General features: G+C 50.4%; 3 protein-coding genes across 7 annotated transcripts in view; 2 read left to right on the plus strand and 1 right to left on the minus strand.

Annotated features, from left to right (window-relative positions):
- LOC122399088 (JNK1/MAPK8-associated membrane protein) overlaps positions 1-26,252 on the plus strand; it is a 760,891-nt gene that overhangs the window by 273,870 nt on the left and 460,769 nt on the right. The window lies entirely within an intron of this gene.
- Positions 288-1,996, plus strand: LOC122399085 (testis-specific serine/threonine-protein kinase 1). Its single transcript, XM_043399478.1, has 4 exons — positions 288-371; positions 656-829; positions 906-1,571; positions 1,820-1,996. The coding sequence occupies exons 1-4, from the start codon at positions 288-290 to the stop codon at positions 1,994-1,996; spliced, it is 1,101 nt and encodes a 366-aa protein (XP_043255413.1).
- The window catches only part of LOC122399075 (unc-112-related protein-like), a 35,141-nt gene continuing 11,080 nt past the window's right edge, over positions 2,192-26,252 (minus strand). For 3 of the 4 annotated variants that reach the window (XM_043399464.1, XM_043399463.1, XM_043399462.1), the window contains exons 3-8: positions 6,731-6,964; positions 5,637-5,905; positions 4,987-5,406; positions 4,106-4,534; positions 3,546-3,995; positions 2,194-3,466 (exon numbers count right to left, since the gene is read on the minus strand). In XM_043399464.1, the coding sequence (XP_043255399.1) occupies positions 3,266-3,466; positions 3,546-3,995; positions 4,106-4,534; positions 4,987-5,406; positions 5,637-5,905; positions 6,731-6,964 (2,003 nt within the window). In that variant the 3' untranslated portion in view covers positions 2,194-3,265. Of the gene's footprint in view, positions 3,467-3,545; positions 3,996-4,105; positions 4,535-4,986; positions 5,407-5,636; positions 5,906-6,730; positions 6,965-26,252 lie in introns of all 4 variants that reach the window. The other variant, XM_043399465.1, reaches the window with a different exon arrangement.

The raw sequence follows: 26,252 nt of genomic DNA on the forward strand, positions 1-26,252 counted from the left end.
CGGACCCCTGACGCGGTCACATCGACGTAAAATATCCCGCGAGTTGTTTCCCGGCTCCTGGACGGAGCACGAACCGCGGATCCGTCACGAAAAAATTCGATCAAATTTAAGGAGTGTGCGTGCAGACGTTTCAAGGACGATAAGGAAGACAACGAGTTCGAGCTGACATTGAATAAGTAACAGGAACGCGATATAAGAACCGGAAAGGTGGTGGAGAAGCCGGGCAAAGAAGAAGAAGAACCAGTTATTCGTTATCAGGATCGAAAGTCCAATGAAGATCCCCTGGTATGGCCACGCGACTCAGCCCCCGAAATTCGGAGGTGAACGCTCTTGAGCAGCGAGGCTATCTGATTGGCAAAAAGATTGGACAGGTTATTTACCCCCAACCCTCTATCCTCCACCTGTTCGTTAACCTCTACCAACTCCCATCTGCTTATTACTCGCTTCCTTCGCTGTGCAACATTGTTTCTCGCGTTTCTTTTTCAACGTTGCGTTCTCCTCTTCTTTACTCCCGTATCGAATCATTATCATTACACTGCAATTTCTCACAACGTAATTTAGGATCATTACATTCTCGTATTGAATTCATCTCGCGTTCTTCTCATTTTCATCGTACAAATTCGACCGTGGTCGCTGGGAACTTTGCAAACATTAGGGTTCGTACGCGACCGTGCACCTGGCCGAGTACGTGGACGGGACCAGCTCCAAGAAACTACGGTTAGCCTGTAAGATATTCGACAAAGAGAAAGCACCCCGTGATTTCCTCAACAAGTTTTTCCCCCGCGAACTCGAGATCCTTACAAAAATTGAAAATCCTCATATCATTCAAGTAAGACGACGTGTTCAGCGTGCGGTAAATACCACGGGGTAAATAGTAATCGCATTCAGACACGAAACATTTCTAGGTGCACAGTATATTGCAGCGTGGCCCGAGGGTCTTCATCTTCATGCGTTGCGCCGACAATGGCGACCTGCTGGACTTCGTGAAAAAGAACGGCGTCGTGCCGGAACAGCAATCGAAGCTTTGGTTCAGACAGATGGCATCCGGCCTCTATTATCTCCACGGGAAGAACATCGCCCACCGTGACCTCAAGTGCGAGAACATCCTTCTATCCAGGAAGTTCAACGTCAAACTGGCGGACTTTGGATTCGCGAGGTTTTGCGTCGACCACGACGGCAGACGCGTCCTCAGCGAGACTTATTGCGGCTCCGCGGCCTACGCTGCACCGGAAGTCGTATCCGGCACCCCCTACAACCCGAAGCTGGCGGACGTCTGGTCCCTAGGGATCATTCTGTTCATCATGCTGAACGCCTCTATGCCTTTCGACGACACGAATCTCAAGAAACTGTTGAAGGACCAGATGTCGAGGAACTGGATGTTCCGCTCGCGAGTACGGGGGGTAGTGTCCGCGCTGGCAAAGAGCATCGTCAAGCACATCCTAGAACCGGACATCACCCTGAGGCTGACTCTGGAAAGGGTCCTGGGTCACGAGTGGGTGCGCACCAAGAAAGAAAAACCCGGTCCACTTGCTGGACGACTCGTGCACTCTGCACCCCCTATTCATCCGCAGGTGAATTTTATTCGTTCGATCGATGCATCGGGACTCTCTATGCTCTAAGTCTAACCAAACGTTACCATTCCCGGGGCTGTGAATCTATTAAAGTGCTTAAAAATATCGTGTAGTCTCGACGCCTCTTATAAAACAGAAAACAAATTTCTTTTAAAGTCACTTTGAAATAAAATAGCTTGTCATGGGCGTAGGAATTATTAGTAAACGGATAGCTGGACGTCCATGAAAGGAGTTTTGCTTTGATTCAGGTATGCGGAGGCGGAGGTGGTGGAAACATGGTTGGAGCGGGCGCAGCGGGTGGTTGCAACGCCCCCGTGGTATCGAGAGGGCTGCCGTCGTTCAAGAATTCCGAGAATAAGAATCAGGGCAGCGGCGTGAAGTCCATGGACAATTCGGGGAAAAACACGTTGTGCGCCGTCGAGTGAAGGAGAAGTCGGACCGACAGGGATGAACCAGCACCGATCGTGCGCCGAACGTCGACGAGATGACCAGGAATTTTCGCGACGTTCGAGATGCGGATGTTTATAATACATTTTGTTTTACTCCCTCGATTATTGTCGACATGTATACATGATTTTTAATAACGCATACTTTAATAAAGAATTTCACGATTTCAACGGGTGCGTGTTGCGTGAAATTAACCGGAAACTCGGAGCCACTCCTGCCATTTTGACCGATAACGAAGCTGCCACCAACGAGTCCACGGATTAATAATAATTAAGTTTATTGTACACCTAGCGTCTATCAATATACAAAACTATACTCTTCTGGTTACACGCTACAAGTAAATATCTTTTATATATATTAAAATTTCGGGCTAAAAATGCTCATCATCCATCCAGAAACGATCGGAAGTTAAGATTGGTCAGATTTGGTAAATATTCTATTTCCACGCGTACACAATTTATACAATACGTTCGTTACATTACGATAGTTTAACTCTTACTTTTTTTCTTGAATTATTATTTACTAGAAATGATTACACCGATCAAAAGCTTAGTTAATATGATGTATTTATCGCTAAAGATAACGATTATTTTAATATATATATATATATAGTTTACATTAAAACAACAAATAATTTACACGATTTCGCTGCGTCGTCGCGTCTCGAAGTCGATCTCTCCCGGCATAGCACCCCATGCTGTGAAAAAATACATGTATCTGCCCGAGAAAGATGGACCTGGCAACCGAAAGATCATCGGGAACGTCGTCGTTTAGCGAGGTCGAGGCCAGAGAAAGGGAAACGCGCTAATCGCTGGAAAAACGTTAATTCGTTCATGACCTTAATCAACGGCGTCGCGTGTAGAAAAGGGCGCGGTGTATTCGCTCGTGGGTCGATCGTTGTGCGTGTTTCGCTCGATTACGAAATACGTTACGCCTCGTATTCTATCGCACGATTTTAGCGGCCGTAAACTGCATATTACTCTTTCATCGCGTACAAAAGTAACTCGCCATCAACGTATCCATCCAACGTTCACGATCGTATATCTCGTGCGTACGATAAATCCGCTAAAATCTAGTTGTCCCCTATTCGTGAGATAGGTCTTCTATTTACAAATACTATAATAAAGCGTCTCTAAATATAGAGTCGAGTGTTTTATACAAATGTCAGCCAACGTGCGCGACCCTGGCGGGAACGACAAAGCTCGAAGCCGTTAGAAACAGATTTTGTGCTCTCGTTTGCTCGCCCCTTAAACCCATCCACCGGTCAGCTTGTGGAACATCTCCTCGTTCAACGTTTGATTCGCCTCCTTCGATCGCATCGATAGAAATATGTACCCACCGATAAACTCGTGAATGACTTTACAGTCCGCGGACTGACACTCGAAAATTATATTCTCCTCCTCGAATTGGACCATCATGTGTTTCACCTCCCAGTTCACGTTCCAGGCCTGTCGAAGCGAAATATCGTTTAACAAAAGCTACGAAGAGCACTCTGCCGCGGAAAGTGTCCGTTCAAGATCCGCTTACCTTTATGCTGTTCAGTCTCCATGTTTTCAAGTGATCGCCACTGTGAAGCTCCATTCGCATCAGTCTATTGTTAGCGATACCCAGCAGCTCGTCTTTGCTTTTTCCGGTGAATCTAACCACGAACAGGGAGATCCCGTACTCGGGGAGAGATTGCCACGCTTTGATATAGTTCAGCTTGGCTTTGATCAAAGGAAGATCTTTGACGTTCGCGTGCGCTTCCAAGATCCTCTGGACCAGCTTTCCTTTGAATTTTTTCGCGAACTTTTGGGCCACGTAGTTCTCTGGAATGATCACATGGGAGTTTGGATCGATCGCGGGGGCGCGTGCAGGCCTCTGCAGTTGCAGGAAAGCCGCGATGCTGTTCACTTCGCTCTCGTAGGACGCGTCCGCGAGGGTGCGACCCTTCGCGGCCAATCTACACGCCGCCATCCACTTTGCGTATTGTTGTTCCTGCAACGAGCGTCAAGTTATTTCAGGTATTCGAGAAAAATCCCTTCCGAATAATAGCGTGGGCGGTGATAATGCGCAGCAATTGCAGATCGAGCGGAGGTGTAACTCACATTGTCGCATCTGATCCACATCTGGGTCATTCCCTCGGCGCTGGGCACATCGAGCCTGATCCCGTAGCGTCCGTGCGAGAGATAGACGTCCGGCGTGACCTCGCATCCGTGCAAGTTGATCACGTAGGCAGGTGACTCGGTGCTGTTGGTCTTCTCCTTGGTCTTGTACAACCTGAGCTGAAGGTCTCTGCACGTGACCCAGTAGTACTTGAAGCCCGTCAGATTCAAGAACCTCGTCTTGTAGAAGCGCAGGTAATCGCAGAGCTCGGGGACCTGGGTGATGTCGCTGGGCCCGTTGCTGATGTTGCTGCCCTCGAGGGTCACCTGGAGGTCCGTCAAGGCCGCGTCAATGTCGTCTTCGACGGGCGAGGAGGCGCCGTTGCTGTCGTAATTCGGTTGCGGCACGCTCGCCTGGAGATTCACTTGCAGCTGCGAACACGGAATACCAATTACGTCGACACGCTCCTTTTATCGTTATGCTCGGCGACCGAGGAATCGGGTAGGCGTATCGGAAAAACGACGCGAACGTTCTCCTCTCCCCGATCGACTTAAACGGACGAGATTTGCATGCGAATCGCGCCGCGTGGGAGTTTCTAATCCACTCAATTTCATTCCACGAATATACTTCTATTTCGTCGGTCGTTACGAATCAGAGCTAATCGACTACGCGTCGCAAGCACGAGCCCCTATCATCTTGTCTCGGCTTAACGACATCGGAGAACAGCGGATGGACATATCGAAACCCTGGTCGAGTTATTTCTGTCCATCGCTCTGCACGTGGATCCGTGTTGATCGATTCGGTCCACGGGCGCCGGATGTTTGGATCGTGAAACCGTCGCCGCGTAAACGATCGCGCGAATAGAAAACGAGGGTCTCCGTACCTGTAACGCGGCGAACATGAGCATCTCCTCCTCGGTGCAGTCAATCTCCTCGGACAGCAGCTGCCACTTGGCCTGCTCGTAAATCATGTTGATCCTGACGGCGTCGGTTTTCGGGTTCAGGTCGTAGAACGAGTAGAACTTGAACTTCAGCCTGAGGGTGTCGAATTCGCGTATACCCTGCTCCATGATCGAGAGGGACGAGTCCAGCCAAGCGACGTTCATCCTGGCGCGTTCCACGAGATTCTTCGGCCTGACCACTTTCGCCCACATTTCCGGCGCTACCCAGTCGACGCTCTGCGCCAGGATCTTGGACAGTCCGCGGTTCAACGTCTCCGTGCCTATCGTGCTGTTGTTCGCGTTGAACGAGCCGGTGCTACCGAAACTCGACGAGTTGTTGTTCCTCTTCCACGTACCGGTTTGCTGGACAACGCGACGGTAGAAAAATGTTAGCACGGTGGATGGGAAAACGGACCCGTTTCGCGAGAAGCAAATTAGTTTTCCGAGACGAACGGCCCCCGCCGACGGTAATGATAGGTCGACGCCGATAAATCATAGCCGCGGCGATCGACTCGATCGAGGATTATTTATTACCATAACAGGTCCTACGCTCTGGTATTTTTTTACCGTGGCCAAAGTGTATTCGTACTAACCGAGACCGGCGAGCTGATCGGAGTGCTGTGATTTCTGTTGTTGGGTGTGACCGGTGCGCACATGAAAGCGCTGCTCTGGTCCAGGCTCCCCGTCGATCCCCTGGGACTCTGGCTGACGGGAATGAAGGTGTTCGTGTCCGCCGGCACGTTCCAGTGCCCGTTCTTCTGGTTCTCGATCCTCTTTTTGTCCGGGAGGTCTTTTAAATTGTGTTTCAGGTGACTCGGCTCGAGCGGCTTGCAAAACGACAGCTCCTCCGGGTGTCTGATACCTAAAGCGCAACAGAGACCGACGGGGTCTCGTTTTAGAGAGAACTTTCGGTAGTTGGTAAAGAGTTACGTGGAAATAATGTCGCGGGAACGAGCTTACGACACAGCGTCTATTTGCGAGTATGACACGCGGAAGGCTATCGACGAGGTTATCTGTCCGCGACTACGTGGACAAAAAATAAGAAACCGTGACTTTAATAACCATTACGACGACGCGGATGAGTTATTACGAGAGTTATTTTTGTTGCTCTACGGCTTACGAAGGTATACGAGCCGGAGAGATTGATCGATGAATCGTTTTCCTTGTTTGAAAAGTAGAAAAAATGAAACCAACTAGCTGGCAAGCTAGGCGATACCGCGATATAATGCCTTCATTATCGCGACAAACCATTTCTTTGATTAAAAAGGTCCTCGCTGCTCGAAGAAGGGACCGGCGACCTTCGCGTGACTGACAATTTTACAATTTTATTTCGTTACCGGGAGTAATTAACTCCGCCGCGATAAAAGCGTTGCGCAAGAATTCCACTTTTAAAGCGTCGGCCTTGCTAATTCGTTTCGCGCCGTCGAAAAAATTTCACGGCTCTCAACTTTCGACGGTGAATTTTGCAACGGACGGAGCAGGATTTAAATGATCTCACGAATTAAAGTAACGTGTCGTGTTCCTGGCAGAATGTTTAGCTCCCCTAAATTTGTCCACCCTCTCGCTACTTCGATTCAAACGCTCCGTTTATCCTCCTGATAACTATTAAAGCGATCCCACACTGTCGGTCGTGTAGCGAATACTTCCAAACCCCGATCGAGGGTTAACGAATAGAGAAACAACTCGCCTAATTCCTTGCACAAGTTGATCACGGCGTTGAACGTCTTGACGGAGAAGTCTACTTTGCAGTCGCGACAGGTCATGTTTGGCAATTGCACCGTGATGATTTTGTGCATCGGCGTGAAGTGAAGACGAGCATCCGCGGCGACGCCATACTGATCGAGGGTGCTTCTCGTTCTGATCAGCCAGTGATTTCTGTCGGGCCACCATAGCGCGTGATCGGACCAATCCATGGTGAAGTCTGCGAACAGAAAAAAGTAACCGAACGGTTAATATAGATACGTTTCTTCTTATCTCTGCGGGTCGATCAGAGGCAATTGTACGGCGTCACGAAGATGGATGCGGTCGATTGGTTGATGGTCGGAGGGGGTCGATTGTTTAATGCTTCTTAAAGGGTGGCGGGCCAACGTCAATTTATCAATGAAGATACGACGTTACACACGGTGGTTATAGAGACGCGCGTGTTTATTGGCATCATCGTCGGACCCTTTGACCGTTTCGCGACTCGTCGACGATCCCGGAAACAGAAAACACCCCTAATTCGTCGCTGACATTGGGGACCGGCTCTCTAGGGGGAATTATCGATGCTACGGGACAATATAACCGACTATCCGGAAATTGCTCTATTAACATAACGATAAAACCTATTGCAAATGGAGCCATCGAACCCACTAGGGGACACTGGCTTGTCAAATTGTGCGTAAAATATAGCTTCGCAGATACCTCCATGGAACTATCACACTTGTACACGCTTCGAAATAAAATGTATCGAAAGCAAAGATTACGAATCGTTCAGATTTCTTTCCTCGAACTCTCCCCGATCCTGAAAACTGTCCTCTTCTCGCGATAAAAAATTCTCAGAAGGTTGGTGCTCGTCGACGTCGACTTCCCAGGATAAACGAGACTCGGAGCAGTCCGTACGATAACACCATGGATTTAATTTCTTTTGCGGTCGCGAATGTACGACTTCCCAAGTCTCTGACCGCAGCCTAAAACCCCCTCGTCCTCGTCGACGCACGAAGAAGTCGCGACGCCTCGAGGGCGTTGTTTTTCTTTCCACGGATGCGCCAGACTCGCGTATCCGGGACATGTGCGTCAGAAATCCACAAAACGTTTCCTAACTGCGGTCTTGCGTCCGACGATTTACACCCGACCGACCCACGTGGCCGAGTCCCAGCGTCCTGTTTACGTTATTATTACACAGAATTTTTACGATCGGATTTCTAAGTAAATTCCTTCTGCCACGAAATTACGACTTTTCTTTTATGGTTGGTGGGGGCATTTGGAAACTCTACGGAAAGTACTGGACAATTGAAACGCATCCGATAGCACCCCTCGGCGTAAATGGAGGAACCGCTATTACGGAGTAACGTCCAAGAGCCCCCATAATTGTCGCGAGTCAAGGTGGCTGGTCGCGATACACTAATTACACGGCGGTCCCTCGTACGCAGTAACTGTTGCAAAGATAAAATCGTACTCGGCCGAAGGGGTGCGACACAAAAGGGTCCGTCGTCTTCAAAAGACTTCCTCGGACGTTTGTTTCTGCACGGGAGAAAAGCCAACGACAATCGGAACACGCCCTTCTTCCTCTTTCACGTCGAGCGAGCCTCGGGGCCATGTCTTTTCTTTCCCTTCGATTCCCGTTCACGACGACGACGGCGAAGATTTGTACCTAGCTCGTGCGAACGCGCCCACCCCTCCTCGTCCCCATCGTCGAGGAACGACCTCCGCGAGAAGGTGGCTGGTACCCGACCAACCTTTTGTAGAATCGTGCGTGCGTGTTGGCCAAGTAGCATACGCGCATAGAGATATTCGTACACGCGCCCCGGACTTCGCACCCCCGTTCCTTTTGTGTCCATTCTTTCGCACGAGCGGCCCACTCTCTTCCGAGTAGACAACCCCTTGTGCGAAGACGTCGACAAGGGTGCCGGCTGGCTCGAGGGTCTCGTCCCTCCGCTCTCGAAACCGTGGAAAACCGGTCCGTTTGTGCGGGTTCGGGGAAACACGCACGTGGGTCGTTGGAAAACAAATTTTCACAGCTGTTACCCGCGATTTAACGACCCCGGACCCCGAGGAATCCGGTCCCGTCTCTTTTAACGATCCGAATCGTATTCTCGTGGCTTGTCCTTCGTTTTAGAGACATTTCGACAGAGTCTAAAACAATTAGTATCCCTGAATTTCAAGGCGACGAGGTCGTTAAGTTGTGTCTGGGGCTTACTGTGCAAACACACGAGAAACCTTGACGATTGATGGTATATGAACGTGAGAAGCAATCTTTTCGTAGAATATTCGAACTGCATCGGTCGCCTTTCTATCGCGGGACGCGCGACGAATTCAAAGGACGACGCGCGGCTGTACCGTTAATAGAAATGATTTTTTCCAAGAGTGACCCGCGTGTCGCGTGTATTTTACGCACCGTTAGGTTACACAGGCCACCGGTACCACGACGAGAGACGTTTCTCTGTAAAACGCGAACGCAGAATCGTCGGATTCGAGAGAGGAGCGAATAAACGGGTGCTCCCACGGCAGGAGACCGTGCGCGATCGTGCAGCTGCGGTCTATAAATATTTCGCGAATTTTAGGACTCGCCGCGAAGCTCTCCTATCGAGACCTACCGAGACCTTCGAGGCTGCCCACGCGAACTACGATTTCGATCAGGGTAAACGTACCGATAATCGACTCTACGTCGTGCCCGGAAGCTGGAAAAACTCGTTTAAAAAATCGTTCCACGAATCTCTAATGAAACTAGACGCCCTGCGTGCCCCGGAGTGAAATATTCAAATAGACGCACTTAGTACACCGGCTGCATTCGAGGCTTTTATGTAAATGGGGGACGTTCGTTAGGTAACCGCGAGGCAATTCTAAGCATTCCAGCAGCGACGCGATTTATTCGTCGATGATTTCATTGAGAAAGCTCGCTGCTGATCGTCTGGTCTCGCTATTAGAGAATGTTTTTTTGAATACGGCGTAGGTTACACGCGCTCGTATTTGCAACGGTGACATTTCACGGCGACGAGCGCTTCCTGGGAGGAAGTTCAACCGCGGAAAGTGCAACCAGAAGCGCAAAGATCAAACGACTCGCTCGATGCGACAGCCTGGCTAGAAAATGAGACCTGGTAACCTTTCGAACCGTAAACTGTTTCTCAATCCTTTGCAGTCCTGCGTCTCGTAATATTGCGATGCAAATACTTTATAAATAATAAAATAGTAGTTAGCGAGGTACGAAACGAAGCGTAAATGCAACGCGAAACTTGGGACCAGTGCCACGGGGACAGAGAGGGGAAACTGTGCTGAATCGTCGACAAGAAAATGTTCTTTGCATAACAACGAGGAGTCGATGCGAGCACGGTGTACCGCTACGAGTGGCACCGTGACATACTAAAGAGCAAAACGATACCTCTTTCATGTCGTTTTATTGCGGAGCTCTCAACAGCAACCGGAAACGTGCTCTCGCAATCCTTCGTGCGAAAACAGCCGACCCGTTTCCTACGACAAGTCGTTTTCAGTCGCGTGGAAACGTCTTCTGACAACTGCAATTCCAAAACAGTTAACTTAAGAGGCGGCGGGAAACCGTTTCGTTCGGTCCTGGCAGATTCGTGTTGAACAAATATACCTTCCAACGACAACTAGATCCAACGAATAAGCTTGGCATTTTTCGAGAACCGTTAAACGCGAAATGTTTCGTTTCGGGAGGGAATGCTGGAAAGGTTAAACGCCCCACGTCTGCTCGTCGATTTTCTCGCGAGCTCCGAAGCCAACGTCCGCGATATTTGCGCCGAGATGCTATTTATGCCGGCCCCAAAGCTGCTATTCTAAAAAGTGACATCGACCGGTGGTGGAACGCCGAGGGCGAGGGTGTTTTTAGTTCCGTTACGGTAACGTTTAAGAGCAATGTAATCGCGAAGGAAGTCGACGATGACGGAACAGAAACCGTTCGGCTTTCCTGGTGCTCGAATACGCTCGCCTAATCTATTTCGGTCAGACTGGCGTCTGGAGTTTCGAGTAAATATTCTCGGGAAGTTGAAAATCGAGATCAAAAATGTAGCGAAGAATTCCATGGATTTCGACGCGTGGCCGATGGTTTCGTGGAAATTGCATTGAAATGCACCGTGCCAGCGATTAAGCACGATTTTGTCCACGTCAGCGAGTCGCATACTCGCTACGAGTACGGTAAACGAAATTCAGCACGATCGTCGATTAATTATTATCGCGCAAAGAAGACTAATTTATATGGAATTTCTGATATTTGTAATTTGAAACGACGACAAGCTCGAGCTGTTATATTTTTCTGTCGGGGAGCGGAACGCGATTAAAGAAAAGCGTGCGCTTAAACGGGTCTGATTAAGAATTCTGTAAAGCGGCCGGCAATTTGAATAATTAGGCGGGGATCATTGATATTGCACGCGGCACCTGTGTCCGCTTCGAGGAACGCTGTTTCGATCGAATCGATCGAACGTTATCCTCGGCGTCAAATCGTCGCGCCGGGATAACCGGAGCCCGGCTAAATTGGCGCTCCAACGAAGCCTCGGTCATTAAAGCCGCTTCTTAACCGAAAATTTATCGCCAACCTCCGAGGGTGGAACGAAAGAACGCCGCCACGGGGAATCCTTTTACTGAAAAATCCGTGTCTGCCTCGCAAACGAGTCCCCCTTCGCTACTGATTCAATGAAACATCAAAAACGAGCCAAACATCAAAGTCGGTGTCTTTAATTTCCTCTTCTCCCCAACTTGCGACGACACTTTTTAATCCAACTTCTGCTTCTCAAAGCATCGAATCGAATTGAATTTAAAATTGCAAAAAATAAGAAGTTGAAACCCTTTTGCAAAAGAGTTTACGCGTAGTCATCAAAGCGTTGACTTGACTAAACACTCGTATACGTAAGACTGTTTATAGTTCGAGCAGGGCTCTTAAAACGCTTAGAGCCGAGCCAGCCGGCACTCGAAACGCGAACAATTGTACCTGTTCGGATGTGGAACGCTCGTGGAGGATTCGCAGTCATTAGTTTTTTGCGTAGGATCGCCGGGCATTCGTTCGAAAGCGTAACAACGAAACTGGGCCGAGTTTACGATTCCCCGAGCATGTACCGCGCGTCGAATACCCGCGACGAAACGATCGTAGCATCAAATTGCATATGTACGTCGCATGTATGCGCATACACACGGGCGAGCACGCTCGTACAAGGCTCATTATCGTCGCTCGTTGCATATCAAGCCGAGGCTCTCTGCATGCGACCGTTGATCCTGAGCACGAAGAACAGTGTCAACAGCTGACCAAGCGATTCGTAACGTGCGGTAAAACGCAAACCAAACGTTGTTAAACGCATTCTCGGGTCGGGTGCGCGCGCTGTTTCGCCCCAACCCTTCTTGACGCGGCGCGCCGCGACGCACGGAACCGCTATACGATTTTATCGCGGCCGGGCGGCGTGTTTTCTTTTAAAATACTAGAGCTCCTTAAGCGACAGGATTATCTCACTCGTCTAATATACACGTAAATATTGTGAAGCGAGCGGGAGCACGTGCGGCCTGTGTAAACTTCGAGGGAGGAACACATCGAGCACTCGCGAACGCTGCTCATAGCTAAACGCGTAACAAGGGGACAAAACCAGCACGCCGAGCACGTGGCCACACGCATAACACCCCTTTTCGCGCAACAAACGATCGGCGGAAGTCGCGATACAATATTATGATATAATAATGGGAACAAAACGGACACCGACGGCCGCGCCGCGTTGCATCGGTAGAGGGGGACCCTGCGACCCCTTTCTTCCACGAGCTCCTGCGCGAAAAACTAAAGGGTTCCGGGGAACGCCGTTCCCCCTCGGTGGCTCCCAATTGTACCAAGAAATCTGGGCCATTCAGGGGCCATGAAGGACGCGTCGCGCGGATTCTCTCAACGAGGACGAGCACAATTTTTTTTTCTAATTATCCGTTGTGGTATTCCGTTCGAAAGGAAATGGAAAAGAAGGGTGGTAAAGTAGAAATGCGAGCCGGCGAACGGATCGGTGGCTGCGTGGCACGCACGAGCATCGTCGAACAACCCTTCGCGGTTCTTAGCTTCTCCTTCTCTTTCCCGCCCCTGTTTGACGAGCTCGAGCATTGTCGAGGCACCCTCGAGCGACGCACAAAGAGGAGCACGCGAAAACTGCAGGAACCGGCCGAGCCAGAAGGAAGTCCCGTGCTCGTACCCGCCGCCCCTTTGATTTCTCGGCCGATTAAGCGCCTCGTCGCTTCCACTCCCCGGCAAATCTCGGGACAAACGCCGTGAAATCAAAGCGACGCGAGACGCCGAAACGCTCCAACCCGGCCACTCGCGGGGGAGGACCCCGGCTGCCTTTCCCGTGGGTTTTGTTAACGAGGACCGCCCTCGTTCGCGATTTTATCGGGCGCGGTAACTGAAACTCGCTCTCCGAGGACCGGGCGCAATTAAATTCAAACTCCGAGGCTTTGTACCGGGTGTACGAAACGCACCGCGATCTGTTTCAACGAGTACGTGCAGGGGTTTATTTGGACGCGCGGGAACGGTTACAATGGAACGCGCCGGTATGCAAATCGACAGGCCCTCTGTACCTGTTGCGTTCCATTTAAACCGGGTGCCCGTTGTCCGCGCGTAAGTGTCTCGTGCCCGACGCTAATCGACTTTTCCCGAGGCCGAGAACCGATCGAATTCCGATCGAAATAATGACTACGAGAGCGGACGCGACCGCGATTATGCAACCGCGGAGACAGCATGCAAGGCGACGCCGCCGTTGCCCGCCAAGTGCAGTTGTCACGCTGCAATCTTTCGTCATGGTTAATGCACGAGTTGGTTCGCGTAGCTCGAAACGCGTCGCCGGCCATCGCCGTGGCCCTTAATTGTTCTAAAATAAGCGCTGACTCAGGCCCAACGCCTTTAACTAGCTTTAATCCGTTCGCGTCGTTCGTGACGCCGATCCGGAACCGACCACCGTAAAGCCACGTTCCCACAACGTTAAGAAAACTTATTCACCGTGCTTTCTGGCGTTAAACGCGCGTCAAACAGTATTCCCCGCTGTCGATTCTCGGACAATCGAGTGTCGAGGAATCAACGAGCAAGGTAGAGGTCATCGAACGACTGACCGACCGTTTTCCACGGTCTAGAGCGAAACGATTAGACGATTCGTGGGAAGAAGCGGCCACAATAAAGCGAATGATTTAAATGCTCGTTACGACTCCGTGTTGCCCGGCGCAATTATGCGTTATGCAATTTTATCACGGGCAAACAAGTCCCTTCCACGAGGTGGAAGCGACGATGGACGCCGCGGTTTTTACGCGGAGACAATGGAGGTTAATTCGCTCGTTCGGTTTGTTGGCCTTACTTAATGCGCTGGTGACAAACAGTGAAACCGAGCCACGTGGCCACCCTACGTAATTACTGCGGAGTTTGCCGCGGATTCGCTGATATATTTTTTAAACCATTAAAGGCAGCAGTCGATAGCGAACGTTTCCTTCTCGGGACGGTTAAATATTTAACCGCAAATATCGCGTCTAAAAATACCTGCCGGTCGAGCAAAGGCTCGAGGCCGGCATTGGTAAACGTCGGATACGTAATTAGGATTATTAGGATACGTTCGAGGCACGCGACTGGTACACATCAGTCGAGGTCACGATTAACATAATGCAACTCTGCGAGTTCTGAGATGGCTACCGTCGGCGTCTCGAGAGGTGCTTCGTCTCTTCCACGGAAGACGAGGAGGCGTCCACCGCCTAAACAGGCCTCGAATTTCAAGCGTAACAGGCCTTTAAATAACCAGCACGATTATGGTTTATCTGGCGTTCCTGGGGGCGTGTACGCAGCTTGCAATTACGCATGCGATGCTCGTACACGCGCAGATGCGTATCGTCTATCGCGACCGAGCTGTCCCCTTTTTTGAGTCACTTTTCTCACCAGCCTTTTGCAAATCAAATTTATCCTTTTGGTTAACTCGTCATCTCCTGTTAAATGGTTAAATCCGTCGCGGCGAGCGCAACAGGTGCTCGGTTAAAAATGTTCCCTTGGCTCCCAGATCGATAGTTTTAGATTTTATTCTCGGAATACGGTGGACACTGTTGACCCGATAAGAAAGGGAAACAACCGGCGGGCAACGTTTTCCGTCCATAAAAGGGTCCCATCCATAGAATTGTCCTCCGTTTTTAGACAAACGACACGAAACCGTTCTATATGGCCGCGTACCTTCTCCGTCGGGCAGAAAACGATCGTAACAAGACGCTTTGCGAAAACGTGTCCGCGAACGATGACGCACAACACGCGTACAACGCTCGTTTTCTCTCTGTCGGTCTTTCGCCGAACGGAACTAAGCAACAACGCGTGGCACAACGATGACGCTACCTGTATGGACTTCCTCCGAGCGAATGAATGAATATGTATGCTGAATTTAATTAACGAGTCAAGGCCGTAACTGTTTCCGTTGCAAACGCACCGTCGTCGTACTTTCAAGTGTATTCCTCTTCGTCCCGCGATCCATTCGACGCTTCTTTTCCCCGTCGAATCGTTTCGTCGACCCTTGGAAAATCAGACTCCCCCTTCAGACATCCTCAAAACTATTCAATGCTTCGAAAATCATTCTAAAGGAATGGTTAAACCTCGCCCCATTCATCGTGACGCAATCGATATTTGAACACATCTTGCTTCCTCTCCTTTTGGCCAAACGAAGTTGTTAAATAAATTGTCACCGGTCGTTGGAGCGGAGCGTGACAAACGATCGCTACTAATCACGCGGAAGGCGAACCCGCGGATTGCATATCGTCAACGTCGACACGAGTGTTTTCAGTTGTTGAGAAATACCAGCGCGTGATCCTGCCAGGTATCTATCTCGGTCATCCGAGTTCGCGTTCGTTCAACAATGCTCGAAACGGTTGCATGCCGATCGCCGCGAGCGATACAGGCGTTCTTGTCTGTCTTCGTTTCGTTTGACGCCCGCTCCGTAACACCCATTTTCTATTTCCCCGTTCCCGCGTCAAACGGCATTTCGAACAACGTAATAAGTCGAGCCCACATTCTTCGGGGAGGGCGCGAAACGCAAAGAACGCGAGGTAGCAAATTAGCCGACGCACAGTAGCCGCGGGCTCGATGCCGATGCTAGCAAAGATTGCATTGGAATTTTCTAAGTGTGGGTGGCCCCTGTCTTTGTTCACCTGGCGAGGATAGAATCGGGTCAGGACCTAGCACTCCCTTCGTTCGATATCCTGCACGTATCGAGAGATCGACGCGCGATAGCGTCGCGAGGATCCGAAGGCAGCAGCGACCGAAATTGCGAACGCGATCGAACATTGTATGACATTTTGCCAAAACACACCGGCTCGAAGGGAAATTGCAGGACGTCAAAGGGTTCTAAACGCCGCTGGAAAACCACGCAAAGCTCGAAAAGGCGAGTTTATAGGGAAGAGTAACTCCAGATAACGCTGCAGGGACGTATCGATTTCATTGGCCTTTCGCGCGAACATGACCAGATATATGCGGGCGTGTCTAACGAACCGAACCACTTTTTAAACGAAGAATCCATACGGGCTCCGACGGTGGAATTAAATCGTCCCCGTCCTGATCGAGCATTGATTTACGACCGTGAGTTCGGACCAATTAATCAAATGAATTTACTCTACGAGCTCGTTGAAAATTTATTTCAGCTTTCATTGATAACGAAACGGTTTATAAACACGTAAGGAGACATGTAATATTATATTAGGTTTTTCATTATCTTAATCATTATTTTAAAACTTCCGGCTTTTCTACTTTGACTAAGCTGGGTCCCGTTTGCGTTATTTGCACATAATGCGTCCCGATTCTCGTCGTGCGATTTTCTTACACTTTCCTCCTACGGTTCCCACGCGCGTAACAATAAGCTATGCTTCCTCGAAATACGCGAATCGGGTCATTGCGAACAGCACGCTCGCGAATCGAAAGATGCGTGGCCACCCACGCGACGCGTTGCAAGAGACGAAAGGTCAAAGGGACTCGTCGCGCACAATTCACCGACTCTTTTGTAAGGACTCACCCTTCGAAACGAACTCCTCCGCAAAGGATGCGGTAGAGAACGTTGACTTTTCACTAGCTTTTCACGAGTCGAGGGCAATTGACAATGGTAATTGGTAACAACCGAAATCAAAGGTTGAAATAAATCCGTAAAAAGGACGGGGTTTCTTTGATTTCGAACAAGATCCTTTTTCGTGGCGAAGCGAAAGAAGCTACGGCGAAAGTATCGCGACAATGATCTCGCGAACGACGCTCGCACACGCAATTACACAGATGACGAAGGCGAAGGGAGCGGTTCGGAGCTACGAGAGAGAAGAATACTGCGAGCAGGCCGCGTACGAAACAAGAGAAAAAGAGATGGAGAGAGACAGAGAGGAGTAGAGAGAACGAGAGGGAGCACAATAAATGTCAGAACAACGACCCCGCAGCGGCTCGTCGACCAGACGGATCGTTGCCCATCGCGGACGAAATATTTTCAACCAACGACCCTGTCCGGCTTTCCACCCCCGTCTACCCGTAAACGCAGCCCTCGACGGTTCCCCGGGTAGCCGAGATTAATGCGTTTCCTTCGACGAGGCGATTATTCCCATGGAAAACGGAGACGACACCGCCAGATTCTATCCATCATTCGTTCGAAATGCAGCAATCCTTTCGCTGCCAAGTTTTCGAGGCACAATGGGCCATCCGCGGCGAATTGTCATGCGAGTGGTGTCGTGCACGATCGATGGCCGATCCGGGGAAAGGATCGAGAACGTTAAACTTCCGGCGGAGTCGAAACGACTTCCTCGCCGGAGCGTATTTCGACTGGTAGGTTCGAGAAACTCGTATTTTTCCGATCGCCACGGTAAACGCAGTAAAGGAACCGGAAGAGGGACAGGTAGCGATGGAATTTCAATTAATATCGTATATTAGAACCCTCGAGAAGTCTCGATAAGTCTTGATGGGTAGCGTAACGAGTTTCGATAGCGGTTGCGTAACATAATAAGTTCCACAGTTCCTGTATTCCATCTTTTCCCGACTCGTCCCGACGAGTTATGGAAATTACGTGCCGAAGAGGTCAGCAGCGAGGTACGCGAGATGAAAACGTCACTCGACCACGCGATGTCACCTCGCGTCTCGCGATTCGTCGGAGTGGAATCCTCGACGCTGCTCAAACACTTCCGCGAAAAAACACAAGGGCGTACCCGTTGCTTTTCATAGTTGGCATACCTACCGCGTTAGTAACTACGATCACGCTTTCCTCCGCATCTCGTTGTCCAATTTATCGTCAGACACGAGTATCTGTTCGTATCAAATTCTTGATAAAATCCTGGCGACCTTCGTCCACTTGCAACCGCAAGAGGAAGGAACATGGCGTCATCGCGATAATTATGGTTTATAGTCTGGGCGTCTCATTTCCTCTCCCCCCCCCCTCCCAAAAAAATCTAGGTCACGCGACAGTATTAATAGAGAACCGAAAGGCAGTTGTAGCAGGAGTAGGGTCTCGGACTGGAGAAAACTATTATTGGAGCCCGATGGTGATTCTTGGCCGGCGTCTCTTTTCCAACGAGCCGACTCTCGACGACGAAACGAGAGAATATTGCAACCCCCGTACTTACAAAACCACCCCCTCGTTATCGCACGGTTCGTATTCCCCCGTTCTCGTGGTTTCGTTTTTCCGTAGGTCGTCGATCGAGAATCCAGGGGGGTGGACGACCGCGAGGGACTAATCGATTTCATTCTTGGTCGATTTCTGTCTGCGGGTCCTCGTTACGAGCGCACGATTTACTGCCGCGCAGCTTCCGCTCGCGTAAATGGAAAGGAATACGAGCGGAAAATATCGAGAGAGCCGGCGAGAAGCGGAACGATTCGAAGGTAACACGCTGGAGGGAATAGGGTCGCAATTAGTTGTTCCACGGGAAACGCGCGCGGTAATGAGGAACGACCGGCTCGCACTTCCGGGACGTCGACGTTCTGTATCGCGAGCGTGAGAGAGAGACACGTTACTTCTCTTTTTGTTTCGTTATGAGCAACGTCCTCGGTATTCTCGAGGAACAGGGGGATGCACACGATTGTTTCCCCGCCTGGGGCTATTGTCGGCGAATATGCTTTTTGCCGTTCTCGACTGGTTGCACTCGGTCGCATCGGGAAGCGTCGCTTTGCTCTGATAATTCGACATCGAATGCCACTTGAAACGCGGCGGAAAGACCGCGTCGCACGGTGCTCCAAATTACGACATCGTGGCATCCTTTCGGCGCATACTTTAACGATGTCTCTGTCGTGCATCGATCATGCGGCGTGCACATTTCACGGTTCTTGTTAACAAAGACAGTAACGAGTCCCGTTCGGACTGCCTGGTTTTTGCTAACCAAGGATACGTTCGTTACTCGATATCCACGACGTTTCGTACACTGTATGTCGACTGGCTAATTAAGTCGTTCGCGGTATCCGTCCTCTGGACGAGTATCATTGGTCTATCCGATGCGTCGTCGCGATGTCCGGTCGCGTCTGGCGCTTGGACGCTCGTGAATGAACGTCCAACGACCGTCAGATTGATATATTCCCTGCAATCAACATGCCTCCGGTGCTTCCGGTTCGTGGCACCACTGTATTACGCGAATAAAAGCAGCAAAGATGGCGTTCTATTTCGACCTCGTAATATGTTTACTAACTATAGACCCTCCCCTCCCTCCCCACTGTACTTGCAAACGCGAGAGAATGCAACCGCGTCCGAATTTGGAGCGAAAGAATACAGAAACAATCGTCGATGCGTCGAGTGACGCAACCGGCCGTCAGCGACGCGAACTGGCGCCACGGATTTACATTTCGCAATGGCCGGCAAAATCGCGCTTCGCGGAAGAAGATACGGGCCGAGGTTGTGTGCGTGTCGCCGAATCGAGCTCGCGAAATACAAGCCCGACGAAAATGTTTTACACGGTTTACCGCGGCCCGCGAAACATTTAAAACGAGTTATGCGCCGCGTGTCGATTATCGCTCGACCGCGATAACCGCTCGCCAATACGGAACATCGGTTTCCCTGTTCGCCGTATTATCTGACCGGTGCGCGAGTACTTTCGATTGCGATAAATTCCGACGATTGTTTTAAAAAGCTAACGGCGGTAGCACGCGCTGCGTCGCCCGCGATGTTAATTTCACACGAGCGCCGAAGGTCTGGTTTTCTCAGACAGCGAGGAGAGGAAATATATAGTCTCTGGACGCATTAACTATCTCTGGTGTATATTGGCGGTAGTGGGGTCGTTGGTTCTTGCCGCGTTCCCGGCAATTCAACTGCTGGAGTAATTTGTCTTCGCCACCGGCCGTTCTCCGGATCGATCCAAGAAACGGCCGCGGAATCGAACGACCGGCCACGGACGACTAGTAATTTTTTCCCGTCGCGAGGGTTGGCTGGCAGACAGAAACTGCGTGTGTCTCGCTGTGTGTGCGCGATTCCACGCGAATATCGGAACAACGTGGGAGGAGTTCAGCGGCCGGATCGATCGAGAGGAAAAGCAGCGCGAGGGCGGCCTGGTGCTTTATTTTCTGCCGAAACACAGTCCCTCCGCGGAGGGGACAGATTTTATGGAAGCTCGGCTATCGCGATAGGCATCCCCCGCAACGTTGTTCGCCGTTACCCTTTGAAAAAGTTATCGTCTCGCGGACTTTACGCAAAAGTTTACGAGCGATCCGGCGCGGTCGACTCGCTCCCAGGCGAGCTACAAGAATGTCAGACGCGCTTTACGACACCCGTATCGGGCATTCCATGAATAATAGTCGCGGTAAAAATGCCGCGTACGACTCGCGGGGCCCGGAATTGTTCGCGTATTAAATCTCGCGCGGCTGCGGAGATTGCGGCTTCCGCTGCTCGGACGAAAATCGTCCGAGAGGAAGCCCGATGACGGTTCCTCCGGTATCTGACGTGCACGTTTAGCAAGGATTCCGGTCGTCTTATCGTCGTTGCGCATCCTTAACTCTGCACACTCGCGAGTATCATCGACTTCCGCTGACGTCAGCACTCCCCTTTCCCTGTTACGCCGCTTCCGGTGCAGCGGAAAGCGGAAAGCGAATCCACCAGCCGCGCGACCACCGACGAGACAATCGCCCGTTTTCTTCGGTGGGTCGTTTTCTTTTCTTCCGGGGCGGCACAACCAGCTACTTGTTCGTCCGCCAACCGACGAGAGAACACGACTCGAAACTCGCGAACCGTGTCCAAATTAGCCACTAGACGCGACGAGAAACATGTCTGGTCAAAGGTTCCCCGTTATCGTTACGATAGAAGAATTTTATTAGACGCGCCTCGCGAGCTACGCAATCTGCACCGAGATTTAGTTCACGGATGAAATCAATTTATGAATTCACGATGCACATCGGTACAAACGTCCGTTACCGTGGACTCTACGCGCATAGAGTTTCTTTCTAAGTGTAAAGTACAAGGTTCGATACGAGCTACAACAGCGGAATGGTCGAGCGGAGATACCGAGCGTCGATCAACCGCTTCCGGAAACGTCGACGTCCCGCGATTCCGTATTTTTCCCTCGGACGCTCGTTGCATTTGCGATCGCGTCGGTCGTCGGTTGCCGGGCCCCTCGTGTAAACTCGCATTAATAATATCACGCCCGAAGCAATTATACAATCTCGTTAGCATTCTTCTACACGTAGAACTTCTATCGCAATGAATGGATCCCTTTCATACACGAGCCACGCGCTTCTTACTGCCGCGACGATCCGCTCAAACGCGTGTAGCGACTATGTTAAGTGCTCGCTGCGTGTCACCGGCCGCGAGGAATGTTTAATACTCCTGCCCCTCGGTTCATTAATTTTTCGCCGCTGAAACGGAACCCGAGCGTCGCGAACCTACGTCAGATTCCTAGCCATGGAACCGATACATCAATATTTCCCCGCCTGCATCACCTAGATTTTTTTATGAATCATACGTGCATATGTCATTGCATATCTTTTTGCGCGTTACAACAGAGATACGTGTTGCAACGGAGATACGCGTGCAGCGAATTCACTAACGAGGCGAATCACTGCGCAGATAACCGCGGAACTGAATCAGGATGAATTTACATTCGGTTCGTATCGCGCGAAGAGTTTCCCCGTAGCTCGAACGAGACATTTAGTATCGAGGAAACGTAAGGGCGCAGGGAGGATTTAATAAGCGATCCGTAACCGTTATCAATCGCGGTAAATCATAAATGGACGCCGGGGCAGCGTCGACACGCGTCGCGCGGACACGCACGAGAGAATAATAAACGATCGAAGGGATCGGAGGAGCCGAGAAAATCGCAATTTACGGGCATGGACGCGGATCTCGGTGTGATGCAACGCACAGACATCGCGCCGATCGACTGGTACACTCGAGTGACTTATCGGCTATTATTACCCTCCTTGTCTTCGCTATGTATCACTGTCAGTCGTTAGCCTTTCATACGCCATTCAGACCTTTTTTCACGGTAAAAGTACTTAATTATCATTCTCTATAAATACGCAAACGCATAATGTTCTTTCGATAATTTCATATAATGGGCTTTGTACGCGGCAACGGTCCGAGCCGGGACGCTAGAAATAGCGTTAAAAACGCTACCGATAAATATGCGCGGATCGATAGTTTCCCCTTTGGATCGTTCGATCGAACGCTGCTCGGTTGCTAAACCGTAGCGAAGACGAACCGCGTGTCCTGCCCGTTTTTGCGAGCATTATCGCGGCTATCGATCCCTTGTCGGCCTTCCAGAGACAAGGCAGAGCCAGTGGAAGCCAATTCGGGTTCTAATCTATCAAGTTATGAAGCGGTATGCGTGACAAGAGTCGACATACTACATACTAAACACCATGAATGGACAGGAAGGCGTTCGAGTGAATGGAAGCCAAGAGTCGAGTTTCGCCTACGCGTTAACTGCTCGCATAGGCAGACAGGTCCTGCATACGCGTCGACGCGCGCAACACGCTCGGACTTTGTGTATGAATATGGATGCCTAGGGTTCGATCCGACTAACAGAATCTACACGTCCCTTCCTGCTGTTTGCATTTGTCCCCCGTTGATCGTTACACCAGATACACGCCGCTAATTATTTTGCAAAATAACCGAGATACGATCTCCCGATGGTAATCGGTTCGCCATTGTTTCTCGTTCCCTCCTCGATGCTTAAAAATCGACGAGCAGACGGTGGGATAGCTTCGAATACGTTCATGCACGGCCATGCTAATTGGCGAGGCTAACCGCGACGAAACGATATCGCGCGTGTGTTCAGCGAGGGCGTCAGCGTTGTCGCTGAAAAGAATTCGGCGAGATAAAAACGAGCTGCTCGCGATACACGCGGAGCATAATATTGATACAAGCTGATAACTTTTCGAGAGATCGCCCGAAGACGTTAAAAGATGGCACGTTATCTTTCGCGAGCGACCCAAGTTATCGAAAGAAACAATATGCAGGCATTTTTACTGCGAAGTATGTAGAAATTTATTCACTATTTATACGTGTACGCCTACAGCCCTTGTTTAGCCCTTGCACAGGGCATTGTGGAACTGTTAATAAGCATTAGAATAATATCTGCGATGGCTCGTGTACCTTCGACGGCGGAGAAAGGAGTCGAATCATAAAGAACGTCGAGGGTGCAACGACTTGGCGCGCTTTGTATCAGCGTGGAGATAAACGGTGAGATTGTGGGAGAAAGGGGGACGGAAAAAAACGAACGAAATCAACGGCCGTAATCCAGGTATGCACTTGGGCTGTTTGCCAAGACGCTAGGAATGCAACGTGCATCCCGTGCCGGACTCGATCGCGGCGTATGACTACACGACTATGCACTCACCGAAATTGCGAATGCACAGAGAAACTTTGTTCCGGCGGTGTCGGCGCCGCCCCCATCGTGGAAACGGTAGCTTCGCGCGCGGAAACCTCTTTCAATGGGAAATGCTACTTACTTCCGTTGCGAAAACAGTAAGCATTCGAGAATGGTGAATAGGTGTCTCGCTAAAGGCAACCCACCGTGGATGTTCCAGCACGAAACACGGAGACGATTAAAATCAACGTATGCAAAGTTCCTCGCGACGAGGTTTTGATGTTGTTAGATCTCGGTCCAAGGCGCGCAACATTTTTTAGCGTTATCCGTGCCAAGGTCGAGGCCTCGATCTCGACGACCCGTTGCCGTTTTCACGTAATAAAGTATTCTCAAGGAAGATGCTTGCTCGGATGCACGTTTTACGATGCAAGATATAACTTTTCGGTAAATCGGAGAAAGATCCGCCATTTGCAAGTGCACCTCGTCCGTGTACGGTACCCAAAGCTGCAAGGTCGTCTCCGTAGTGTCACGCGGCCGCCAGTCGTATTCAAATCGAACGACCGTCGAGATTGCTTCACGTCTCGCGATACAAAGTGCTCTCTCGACCACTGATTCTCCGCCGCGCGGAATTGCATTACTCCTTTTATGGCGGCCAGATGCTATCCTCCGATAGAATTACGACCTCCGCAGATTTTCGTTACACCTGTTCTTCCCTCCCTCGAAAGGTGACGAAGCAAAGAAATCCGCCGATTCGTTCCCGGTGAAAAAACCCTAGATTGTTTCGCGGTCGAGACGACGATTTTGTAAAAGCTCACGCGTCACGAGGACATTTTCACGCGCTGTTTGCGCAGCTACACGCTTTGTCCGCCGCGACAAAGCGCGTGAATTGCATAACCGAGCGCTCTTCTTACGGAGGAAAGTTTCCCGCGAGTATGTCAATGATGCCATTCATGCGAAAGGTCGATTACTCTTATGCACGACGTACACATTGCCCCCCGGATTGATAAACTTCTTCGGAGCGCACAACGAAACCGAGGGGAGCGTCGTTATCGACGCGAGCCTGACTCACGCGCCAAAAAAAGGTCCCCGACGACCAGGAGGCGAAACCTGCACACGGTTTCGTGGAAAATGATCAAGGTCAAGGGATTGTTTAAAACTATAACGGAAGAACGAGAATTTGGCAGTGCCCTCCGCGACTCGGGTTGCATACGAAGGGTTAACCCATTGTCAACCAAATATCCCTCTTTCCTAGCACTGGAATCGGGGGGATGACTCTGGGAACAATATCGGGGGACAAAGAGGCAAACATAAAGCGAGGGAGTGGAGTAATTCCCGAAGGAGAGCGGAGGTTTCTGGGCATCGGTCTACGAACGATCGAAAATGTTACGAAACTCGCAAGCTTGATGGGATCGCAAGCATCATTGACGTCACGGGCTATGTTTAAACTCCCGCGGAGCGTACGTACACGCACGTTCTCGCGTGTAGCAGATCAGAAACGGATGCGGTGCGTGCACCGAGCCGGCGTGTTCCTGCCGGACGATGCACAATGTGCCATTGTCTCTTCCTCTTTCGCGTTTGCCCGCCTTTCCCCGCGACGGTGCTTTCGTTTTACGTAGGTTCGAGCTGCTCCCGTCCGCAGGTAGGCGTGCGTGCATCCGTGAACACGTGCACACGTGCACACACCACACGGATGCTGCGTGAAATCGCGGACGTTTGAGTCATCCGACGCTTTTGCGCGTCCGCGTTGAAAACGGGAGCGGTGCCGAAGTTCACGGCGAGATACGCGTTTGCCCTCGTAGGTGTTCAGAAAAGACGAGGACGCGAGCTCCTGCATCAAGGCGGCTTAACATCGAATGCGATTTAGTCGATAAAGAGCACGTTAATGCGATTCCGCGGCAAAACCCATGACAAGCGACAGAGACATGCAACGAGTAGGGTGAGAGATGGGACTGCGTGTGCGTGAATCACCGTTCTTCCTGCCATTAATGGGATTTGGCCGGGTGCATATAATATTTCGGTCAATTTGGTCCCATGGTCGAATAATCGACTACGTGTCGACGTACTCGTTGCCGAGTCTCGACGAGGGATCAAAGAGATTTCATTTTATTGCGCCGCTGATCCTCTAAAGGATTATCAGCAGCATGTTCATTGCCGAGTGCTTTCTATGAAACTTCTAAATAATAGTTATCGCTGATATAGGTGGTATATAGAGAAAAGCAGATCAAAGAAATTGAAATTTCGTCTCGCACGAGCAAGCAACGCCGAGCGGAACGTTACCAACGTCGAGTGTCGCAACGCTCGGCATCGATCACGATATTCGATTTGCGATCTCTGCTCCGGTAACGATAACAACTGACCACATAGGTAGATACAGGGCGACCAAACATTGGTGGTAGAAATAAAATCAAGGGGATTCTACGTAATAAGACGAGAATATTAATATACCGACAGTACTCTGTTTATCTTTCTTCGAAGTCATCGCTATTATTTACTTCGTCTTATTTCGAGCCATAGGATCTCCTTGGCCCTATTTGTACCACCAATTTTGGGTCACTCTGTATATTTATAGCGCAGCATCGTTGCCGTGGAAGCACGGACAAAGATCCGTTCATGTGGACCCGCCAGGTCAAGCAAAGTCGATCGAGAGGAGTGCACGTGACTCCCTAGTCGTGTGCATTTTTTCCCCATCTACATATATAGATTCAAACGTAGTCGATCGCGAGCCGCGCCCAAGGAGTCCAAGAGCTTCAAAAAGCAGCACAGTGGTCTCATTCAAACGATTCGCC

Source organism: Colletes gigas, unplaced genomic scaffold (assembly GCF_013123115.1).
Source record: "Colletes gigas isolate AHSC1104 unplaced genomic scaffold, ASM1312311v1 Colletes_gigas_Sc00012, whole genome shotgun sequence".
Classification (NCBI taxonomy): Eukaryota; Metazoa; Arthropoda; class Insecta; order Hymenoptera; family Colletidae; genus Colletes; species Colletes gigas.